The 11,410-nt window shown below is 38.8% G+C and overlaps 1 protein-coding gene across 1 annotated transcript; it reads left to right on the top strand.

Annotated features, from left to right (window-relative positions):
* Window positions 1-8,860: 8,860 nt before the first annotated feature.
* DEFB129 (defensin beta 129) lies at window positions 8,861-11,410 on the top strand. Its single transcript, XM_001916213.5, has 2 exons — window positions 8,861-9,138; window positions 10,800-11,410. The coding sequence occupies exons 1-2, from the start codon at window positions 9,081-9,083 to the stop codon at window positions 11,243-11,245; spliced, it is 504 nt and encodes a 167-aa protein (XP_001916248.3). The 5' UTR covers window positions 8,861-9,080; the 3' UTR covers window positions 11,246-11,410.

Below are 11,410 nucleotides of genomic sequence, written 5' to 3'. Positions count from 1 at the left end.
TGAGAATGTAAATTGGCTCAGTCACTATGGAAAACAGTATGGAAGTTCCTGAAACCATTAAAAATAAAACTACCATATGATCCAGCAATTCCGTTTCTGGGTATATATCCAAAGGAAATGAAATCACTATCCCAAAGGAATATCTGCATTTATATTCATTGAAATATTATTCACAAGACTTAAAGCAGGAGTAACCTAAATGTCCATTGATGGATGAATGGATAAAGAAAATGTAGTATTTATATATAATGAAATATTATTCAGCCTTAATAAAAAAAGGAAATCCTGCCATTCGCAACAACATGGGTGAATCTGGAGAATGCTATGCTAAGTGAAATAAGCCAGACACAGAAGAATAATTGCTACATAACTTTACTTAAGGAATCTAAAATAGTCAGACTCGCAGGAGCAGAGAGTAGAACTGTCGTTCCCAGGGGCTGGGGGAAGGGGAAGTGGGGAGAAGTTGGTCAAAGGGTACAAAGTTTCAGTTATGCAGCATGAATAGGTCCTTGAGATCTACTGTACAGCATAGTGCCTATAGTTAACAATACTGTATTGTATACTTAAAAATTTGCTGAAAGAATATATCTTATGTTAAGTGTCTTATCACTAAATAAATTAAGGAATAGAATAAAGGTACGAGGAAACTTTTGGAGGTGATATATATGTTTACAGTGTTGATTGTGGTGATGGTTTCATGGATGTAGACCTATCTCCAAGCTCATCAAATTGAACACATTAAATAGGTACAGCTTTTTGTATGTCAATCATAACTCAATAAAGTGGTTTTGTAAAAAAAAGGGAAATGCACCAGAGGGAAATGGAAATTCAATAATGAGGGAAGAGCAACAGAAATGGTAAATATTTTGATAAATATAATTTTTCCTCCTAAACGCTTTAAAATATGTACCATCGTGCATCATTTAATGACAGAGATATGTTCTGAGAAATGCTCTGTTAGGCAGTTTCATCATTGGGTGACATCGCAGAGTGTACCTACACGAACCAAACGGTGTAGGCTCCTACACACCTAGGCTATATGGTCCTAATCTTATGGGACCATCATCATATATACGGCCCACCGTTGACCAGAACTACCTTATGCTGCACAGGACTGTATGACAATTGAAAGCGATGGTTATAACATGTCTCATGGGGCTTTAACATCTGTAGATGTAATACACATGACAACATAAAGGGGGCAGTATAGAGGCACTTAGACAGCGGTGAGGCTTCTACATTCCACCTGAAATGATAAAACATTAATTCCACGTAGGTTATGAAAAAATAAGATTACATGTTGTAATCCCTAGAGAAATCACCAAAAAACTATATAGTCAAGAACTCAATTAGAAAATTTTAAAGGAATACTCAAAACATATTCCAATAATCCAAAAGAAGCAGAAAAGACGGAATAGGGAGAAGAAAAGCAGAGGGAACAAGCAGAACACAAGTAATAAAATGGTAGACCAAGATCCAAACATTCTAATAATTACAGGAAATGTAAATGGTTTAAACACACACATTAACAAGATGGATGGATTTTTTTTCATTCGACAATTAGTGACCCATAAAAGGGCCATGGCTTATTTTAATATTTTTTAAGCTGTGGTAAAATAGACATAACATAAAATTTACAATCTTACCCACTTCTAAGTGTGCAATTTAGGAGTATTAAGTACATTCACATTGTTGTGAATTCTTTTCATCTTGCAAATCTGGAACCCTTTAGCCATTAAAAAACAATTCCTCATTTTCCCTTCATCTCCCGGAAACCACACTTCTACTTTCTGTCTCTATGAATTTGACAGGTCTAGGTTCCTCATATAAGTGGAATCATACAGTATTTGTCTTTATTGTGACCTGCTTATTTTGTGTAGTACAATGTCCTCAAGTTTCACCAAGTTACTGCGCGTCAGAATGTCCTTCCTTTTACAATCTGCATAACATTCCATTGTACTTATACAGCACATTTTGTTTATCCATTCATCCATCACTGATGCTTAGGTTTCTTCCACCTTTTGACTATTATGAATAAAGCTGCTATGAATATTAGCATATAAATATCTCTTCTCAACCCTACTTTCAATTATTTTGGGGATAAACCCAGAAGTGGAATTGCTGGATCATACGGTAGTTCTATTTTTACTTTTTGAGCAACTGCACTATTTTACATTCCTGTCAGCAGTGCACAAGGGTTTCCAGTTCTCCACATCCTCACCAACTCTTGCTATTTTCTGGGTTTTTTTGATAGTAGCCATCTGTATTACTGTGACGTGGTATCTCTCTGTGGTTTTGATTTGTATTTCCCTAATGATGAATGATGTTGCATATAAATGGATTTTTTTAACTGTATGCTATTTACAAAAATACATACACCTTTGTTTTGGTAATATAAGTTGACTCAAAATAAAAGGATAGAAAAAGATACACCATGCAAACACCAATCAAAAGAAAGCTGGAGTGGCTATACTAGTAGACAAATTTGACTTCAGGTCATGGACTACTAGCAAGGAAAAAGATTGACTTATAAAACAATAATATTATTAATGTTTTGGGTTAAAAATGATACAACTGAAATACACAAAATCCATTATGAGTAAGTCAGGAGAGATGGAGTTATAATGTTCTAAGTCTTTGTAAGGAGAAGAAAGATACTAATTAAACTTAGATTTTGACAGGCGAGTATGTGTGATAAAATTTCTAAGTTAATCATTAAATGAATGGAAATAGAGTGTGTATTTTCCAAACAAGGGATGGGAACAAAAGTTAAAGGGCCAATATTCAATCAATCAAAAGAAAACAAGAAGGTTCCAGTTCAAGATGACAATGGAGGAGGATCCTGAACTCACCCCCTCCCACAGACACACGGAATCTATAGCTGTAACCGGAACAATTTCCTCTGAAAACAAAAACAAAAACTAGCGCAGGGACTCCTACACACTGGACAAACAAGAAAAAAAAAGGGTTCGACCCCAACTTTTAAGCACTGCGCCTAAGAGAGAAACCCCCAAAACATCTAGCTTTGAAAGCCAATGGACCTTGTGTCCATGAGACCCACAAGGTTACAACAAACGGAGAAACGTTTCTTAAAGGGCCCAGCACAGAGGCAGCTGACTGAAAAGCACCCAGACTTTCTTACATATCTAAAGCATCGGTCTAAGGAGCAGGCAACTAATTTAACACAACTAGAGGTCTACTCATATACTCTCCGAAGACTGAAGCCAGAGGCCACCATCATGGCACTCTCCCTCTGCCTCACTCCAGCTCACCAGCATAATTTTCGCAGCTGCTGCACAGGAGACACCTCTAGATTACCTGCCTCTGGTTTCCAGTGGGCCTTTCACTCACAAGTCCCATGGGACTGTAAGAAACAGAGAAAGACTTCCTAACTGGCTACCATCGCCAGGGGACAGCAGAGAGGCAACAGACTGAGGCACCCGGTCTTTCTTTGAAAGGGGCCTATTACCTTCTCTTCACAGCTGCAGACTGACGGGCAGGCTTCCAATTAAACACACAACTAAGGGACAACTGCAATTCTCGCCAGAGACATTGGAGGGCAAGCTCCCTTTGCACTCTCCCTCTGCCACAGTACAGAGTGCTTATATCACCCAGAGGGGGGTTTGTACACCTTCTCGTGCCCCAGTTTTTATGTCTCGTGCCCTGGTGTGTATGGCTGCACCCAGGGGACATCTCTGGATCACCTGGCTCTGGTAGTCAGTGGGACTTGTGTTGCTGGGCCCCATGGGACTGTAAAAAATGGAGAACCAGTTCTTGGCTGGCTATCACCCCCAGAGCACAGCACAGAGACAGTAGACTGAAACACTCCCCATTCTTTCTGTGAAAGAGGTTTATTTCCCATCTTGGAGCTTTGGTTTGAGGGGCAGTCTTCTGATTTGGCACACATCTGGGGGCCTACTGAGGTGCTCTCTGAAGATGGAGATTGGTGGGTGCAATATTTGCAGTCTCCGTCTGCCTCACTCCAAGTTGCTGGTAGCTCCCAGGGAAGGAGCTTGTACACTCATCTGGCCCCTCCCAATTTTTGTAGCTGCCATGCAGGGGACACCTCCTAATCACCTACCTCTGATGTCTAGTGGAGTTTGCACTTACAGAGCCTGTAGGACTGTTGTAAATGGAGAAACAGTTCTTAACCAGTTATGCCCCCTGGGGCACAGCACAATGACAGCAGACTGAAATGCACCCCTAATCTTTCCATGAATGAGGCCTATTAACTTATCTGCATAGCTGTGGCCTAATTAAACAGACATCTAGGGGATGACTGCAATCCTGTCCAGAGACCAGGGAGGCTGGCTGGTGCCACCTTCACACTCTCCCTCTACCCCACCCCAGGTCATCCACGTCTCCCACAAGGAGTTTGTGTATACACCTGGTGCCCCAGCTTGTGTCCCAAAGGACACATTCCTTGATAGCCTGCCTCTGGTAGCCAGTAGAGTTTATGTTCATGGGTTCAACGGGACAGTAGCAAAAACAGAAACCGTTCTAACCCCAGGGCTCTGTGCAGAGAGGGCACAGAGAAATGCCTATATCTCAGTCGTCCCCTGAAAGAGATATATTTCTTTACATACTTTAAAATCTGCTGCCTGAGGGTCTAGCTTCCAATCAGCCTGAATCTAGGTGCCGACTGAGATCCTTCCCTTTGGGCCATTGAGAGGTCTTGGCACACCCTCAACTAATGGGAGCTACTAAAATGAATTAGGTTACTTGGGCAATCACAAAGGTTTGAGAGACAACCAGAGCTAGGGTAGGGTTGAATGATAAGGTTCAGAGGTGTCCCCTGCAATGTTCATACAAGGTCACTCCTTCAAGACTGGGAAAGTTGGCTGTTTTATCTAATGTATAGAAACCAACACAAAATTGAGAAAAACGAAGAAATAGAGTAATATGTTCCAACAAATGAACAAGATAAAACCTCAGGAAAAGACCTTAATGAAATGGAGATAAATGATTTACTAGATAAATAAAAGTCATAAAGATGCTCACCAAGCTCAAGAGAAGAATGGATGGACAAAGTGAGAATTTCAACAAAGACATAGAAAATATAGGGAAGTACCAAATAGAAGTCAAGAGCTGAAGAATACAATAACTGAACTGAAAAATACAATAGAGAAGTTTAACATCAGACTAAATGAAGGGGAAGAAAGAAGCAGTCATCTCAAAGAAATGGAAACTAAGAGAAAGCTGGAGTAGCTATACTTATATCAGACAAAATAGACTTTACGACAAGACTCTAAGAAGAAACAAAGAAGATCATTATATAATGATAAAGGGGCAATCCAACAAGAGGATATAACATTTGTAAATTTTTATGCACTCAACGTAGGAGCACCTAAATAAATAAAGCAAATATTAGCAGACTAGAGGGAGAAATAGACTGCAATACAATAATAATAGGAGACTTTAATACCACATTTTCATCAATGAATAGATTATCCAGACATAAAATCAATAGGGAAACATTGAACTTAAACTACACATTAGACCAGATGGACTTAACAGACATATACAGAACATTCCATCCAAAAACACAGAATACACATTCTTCTCAATTTCATGTGGAACATTCTCTAGGATAGGTCATATGTTAGGTCACAAAACAAGTCTTAATAAATTTCAGAAGATTGAAATCGTATCAAGCATCTTTTCCAACCACAATGGTATGAAACTAGGAATCAGTTACAAGCTGAAACTGGAAAATTCACAAATATGTGGAGACTAAACAACATGCTACTGAACAACAATGAGTCAAAGAAGAAATCGAAAGAGAAATCAAAAAAATACCTTGAGACAAATCAAAATGGAAATACAACAAACCAAAACTTATGGGATGCAGCAGAAACAGTTCTAAGAGGAAAGTTCCTAGTGATAAATACCTACATCAAGAACCAAGAAGGATCTCAAATAAACAACCTAAGTTGACACCTCAAGGAACTAGAAAAAGAAGAACAAATTAAGCCCAAAGTTAGTAGAAGGAAGGAAATAACCAAGATCAGAGCAGAAATAAATGAAATAGAGACTTAAAAGACAATACAAAAGATTAATGACATTAAGAGCTGGTTTTTTGAAAAGACAAACAAAATAGACAAACCTTTAGCTAGACTCACCAAGAAACAAAGAGGATTTAAATAAAATCATAAATGAAAGGGGAGATGTTACAACTGATGCTACAGAAACACAAAGGATCATAAGAGACTGCTATGAACAGTTCCATGCCAACAAATTGAAAAACCTAGATAAAATGGATTAAGTCCTAGAAACACACAACTTACCAAGTAGGAATCATGAAGAAATTAAAAATCTGAACAGATTGATTATTAGTAAGGAGATTGAATCAGTAATCAAAAACCTCCCAACAAACAAAACTCCAAGACCAGAATGTTTCTCTGGTAAATTCTAACAAACATTCAAAGAATTAATACCAATCCTTCTCAAATTCCTCCAAAAAAGAGAAGAGGAGGGAACACTTCTAAACTCATTTCACAAGGCCAGCATTACCCTGATACCAAAACCAGGCAAGTACACCACAAAAAAAGAAAATTACAGGCCAATACCCCTGATGAACACAGATGCAAAAATCTCCAATAAAATTTTAGCAAACCAAATTCAATAATACATTAAAAGGATCATACACCACGATCAAGTGGAATTTATTCCAGAGAGGCAAGGATGGTTCAGCGTCCACAAATCAATGAATGTGATATACCACATTAACAAAATGAGGGATAAAAATCATATGATCATATCAATAGATGCAGAAAAAGCATTTGCCAAAATGCAACATCCATTTATGATACAAGTTCTCAACAAAGTAGATATAGAGGTAATTACCTCAAAAGGCCATATGTAACAAGCCCGCAGCTAGCATCATACTCAATGGTGAAAAGGTGAAAACTTTTCCTCTAAGATCAAGAATAAGACAAGGATGCCCACTCTTGCCACTTTTATTCCACATAGTATTGGAAGTCCTAGCAAGAGCAACTGGGCAAGAAAACGTAGTAAAGGCATCCATATCAGAAAAGAAGTAAAATTGTCACTATTTGCAGGTGATATGATATTACACATAGAAAACTCTAAAAATTCTTCAAAAAAACTGATAGAACTAATAAATGGGTTCAGTATAATTGTGGGATACAAAATTAATACACAAAAGATCTGTTGTGTTTCTAAACACTAATAATGAATTTTCAGAAAGAGAAATTAAGAAAAGAACCCCATTTACAATTTCATCAAGAAAAGTAAAATACCTAGGAGTAAATTTAACCGAGGAGGTGAAAGACGTGTACACTGAAAACTATAAGACATTGATGAAAGAAATTGAAGATGCGAATAAATGGAAAGATATCTCATGCTCATGAATTGGAAAAGTTGGTATTGTTAAAAACGTCCATACTACCCAAAGCAATCTACAGATTCAATACAATGTCTACCAAAATTCCAATGGCATTTTCACAAAAATAGAACAAATAATCCTAAAATTTGTTTGGAACCACGAAAGACCCCAAATAGGAAAGCAACCTTGAGAAAGAAGAACAAAGCTGGAGGTATCATACTCCCTGATTTCAAACTGTATTACAAAGCTATAATAATCAAAAGAGTATGGTATTGGCAGAAAAACAGACACATAGATCAGTGGGAGAGAAAGAATAGAGACTTCAGAAATAAAACCATGCATATATGGTCAATTAACTTACAACAAAGGAGCCAAGAATATACAATGGAGAAAGGACAGTCTCTTCAATTAATAGTGCTAGGAAAACTGGACAGCCACATTAAAAAAAAATGAAACTGGACCACTGTCTTACAACATACACAAAAATTAACACAAAATGGACTAAAGACTTGAATGTAAAACCTGAAATCATAAAATTTCTAGAAGAAAACATAGATGATAAGCTCCTTGACATAGGTCTTGGCAATGATTTTTTGGATTGTCAAATCCACTAAAAGCGAAGACAAGCAAATGGGACTACATCGAACTAAAAAGCTTCTGCACAGCAAAGGAAACCATCAACACAATGAAAAAACAACCTCCTGAATGCGAGAAAATATTTGCAAATCACATATATGATGAGGGGTTAATATCCAAAATATATAAAGAATTCATACAACTCAATAGCAAAAAAAACACAATGCAATTAAAAAATGGGCAGAGGATCTGAATAGACATTTTTCCAAGAAGAAAAATCATCTTCAAGTCATCTGTATAGATGGCCAACACGTACAAGAAAAGATGCTCAACATCACTAATCATCAGGGAAATGCAGATCAAAACCACGATGAGATATCACCTCACACCTGTTAGAATGGCTATTATCAAGAAAACAAGAGACAGTAAGTGTTGGCGAGGATGTGGAGAAAAGGGAACCCTTGTGCACTGTTGGTGGAAATGTAAATTGGTTCAGTCACTATGGAAACAGTATGGAGATTCCTCAAAAACTTAAAAATGGAACTTCCATATGATCCAACAATTCTACTTCCAAGTATATACAAATATTGAATCATTATGTTGTACACCTGAAACTAATATAGTGTTATATGTCAATTATATCCCAATCAAAAAAAAGTTAAAGATACGCCAAGAAGTGTCTCTCACAAACTCATTTGACAAACATATACCGAGCTCTTATGTTGATACAGTACCCATGCTGGCCATTGGAGACAGTACAAAAAAGACAATCTCTATCCTCCAGGAATACCTGGTTATAGCAATTTCTGCTCTTCTGATTCTCACACACCAAGTGCCTTAGGCATAATTAGACTGACCAATAGTCAAGCAAATATGTTACTCTTGCCCTGCTCCAACATTAAGAAGGAGAGATATAAAGGGCCTGCACTTTCTCTCGTAAACTGTGTCTTATATTTCGCCCCAGGATCAAGAGTAGGGAATTTGCTGCATAGAGGTTTTCAGGAAAGGCTGTTCTCAGACAGGATCGGAGAAAACACAACTGCTGTGAGTTTGGCTGCACTTCACTGCTCATGGCCTAAGGCCATGAAGAGGCCAATAAAGGCTGGAGCTCAAGAACCCCAACCCAGATCCAAGTCTTCCTCTCTGACCCCCAGCTATGAAGTTCCTTTTTCCTATCTTTGCCAGCCTCGTGCTTCAGTACCAGGTGAACACAGGTAAGGTGGCATCTGGGCTTAAGAGGGGTCGGTGTGAGGAAGCAGGGATTTGGCTGCCATGATGACGGGAACCCAAAGAAATGCTGAAAGATGAGATGCCCAAAGAGGTGGCTGAAGAGCTTACTCATTGCATGAGTCATGCACCATCCCCCACACATCCCCATTGGCCCCAACCCCAGACTGTCTGACGGGGATACACAGGGAGCTACAGAGAAAGCAGGGTGTTTTTTGCGTACTCAGAAACTATCCAACACATAAAACTGCCTTTCTGCCCTCTACATAGCTATCGTCTGGGACTCAGCCCAAGTCTGCTCCATTTTTGCTCTATTTCCGATTTAAACCATCTCTTGAAGCAAAAGTTCCTATAGTTCTCTACCTTGGTGTAATAAGGAGGAGGTCCTTACCTGCAGCCTCAAAAAAATATCCTCTTAGGATCCAGTAAACAGGTCTATGTTCTCCACTTCAGCTTTTTCAGATCTTCACAGAGCTTCATCCCTTCTCTCAGCCTGTCTCCTTGGAAACCTCCAAATTACCCCTAAGAGCATTTGGAACACATTGAGGCAAAAGATTGAACCAGAGGATTGGCCATTACTTTTGAAAAGAAGAGAGAAATATTGAGACTTATTTCAGAACACAAGAATCACCTGGCTATTTGAAATAACTGGCAATAGGTCAGGGAAGAGAAAGTCAAAGAGTCAATGATATTTCTAATGTTTTTATCTTGGGACCCTAGGAGAAGGGAGGTAACATAAGCAAGTATGGCTGTGTCATCTTGGGTAAAGTCACTTAGCCACCATGAGCCTCAAATTTCACCTGAGCATAGTGGGTTTAATCAACATAGCTGCTTGAAATACAAGAATTTTACTGTTTGGTCTTTGGTGAGAAACAGTGTTGAAATGTACGTGAGCATCAGGTGCTGCATAAATACCTTTTTATGGAAAATTCATTGAATTGTTAAGATGAATAAGGGAGAACTTTCTTGATCTGGAAAAAAAGGTGAGACATAGGGATGGAAAAGTCATCCAGCAGACGAAGATGAGGTAGTAAACTGAGCAGGGAATTCAGAGCTGTAGATAACAATGTGGGAGTTATCTCGACAGAGGTGAGGTTACAGCGATGATAACGAATAAGACCTCTGAGGGACAAAGTGTCCAGAGAGGCTGAAAATGATAGAACACCATGCCCCAGGAATGACAAGTCAAGCAGTTGTCAAGGAGGGCAAGGTCACGGACCGCTGGGTTTGGCAAGAAGCCAGCACTCCTGTCTTGGATTAGTTTTATGACAGATTTTACTCTTCTTGATATTTCCTAGGATCATGGGGAGAGAAAGCGGTACCCTACAAGTATCTAAGATGCTAAGTTGGAGGTCCAAAATCTTATCCTGAAGCAAATAATTGGGTTCCCATTTCTTTTTTCCTTTATGTGCCCTAGATTTTTAAAGTTACTCAGTGGGGGGAGGTTAGAGAGGAGATTTATTTTGGATTTCAGAGGTGCACAGAGACTCTCTTGGTTTGCTAGGTGCATTCATTAACTTCCTTAAACACTGTACTTAAAATTTAGCTTTAACAAAATTCCTTTTACTCTAGTCCTTTCCCTCCAGCAGTTTTAACATCATATCTAGTATGAGTCTTAGCCCAGTAGCTTTCTCTTTTCTTTGTGCAGAATACTTTGGCTTGAGAAGATGTTTAATGGGTTTGGGGAGATGCAAAGACCATTGTGCCACTAATGAAAGAGAGATACAGCAATGCAAGAATAAAAGATGTTGTATTGGACCAAAACTGGTTCAAGTGATAAAAAGTTACATGAAAAATGAACTGTCCCACATATTTGAAGAGAACTCCCAACAACTGCTAAAAACTACCAAGAGTTCTAGTGTTGTGATGCAAACAAAGCATCATATTTTATCTTCTCTGTCCAAAATCAAAAGCACCGGTTCTTTTGCCAAAATCAACACCATCACCATCCCAAGTGCCATCCCTGTGAACTCCACCACCATCAACCCCAAGATCACAGGAAAGATTACATACACTGCTACTTCTACCAAGAGTGACACCAAAGAAAGCAAAGATTCAGCCACTGACTCCCCACCAACAGCACCACCACCATAGAGACTGCCAGCACCATGACTAGAGTTGGAAGAAGCAGATGAGCAGGGATGTGGGTCTTTCCCTTAAAACACCAAGTTCCTCTCTCTCTTTGCTATCTATAAAATGAGACATAGAACTGTTTCCTCCAGCATCAGTAGTGGAATAAATACTGTTTAAGCACCTACA

The sequence above is a fragment of the Equus caballus genome, chromosome 22 (genome assembly GCF_041296265.1).
Source record: "Equus caballus isolate H_3958 breed thoroughbred chromosome 22, TB-T2T, whole genome shotgun sequence".
NCBI classification, from domain to species: Eukaryota; Metazoa; Chordata; class Mammalia; order Perissodactyla; family Equidae; genus Equus; species Equus caballus.
The sequence above is the reverse complement of the archived record's forward strand: the minus strand, read 5'-3'. Positions and strand labels throughout refer to the sequence as shown.

Excerpts from the sequence above, each read along its gene's own strand:
- DEFB129 (XM_001916213.5), top strand. The coding sequence starts at position 9,081 with ATGAAGTTCCTTTTTCCTATCTTTGCCAGCCTCGTGCTTCAGTACCAG. Across the intron at positions 9,139-10,799 it reads TCAGTACCAGGTGAACACAG|AATACTTTGGCTTGAGAAGA; the intron begins GTAAGGTGGCAT and ends TTCTTTGTGCAG.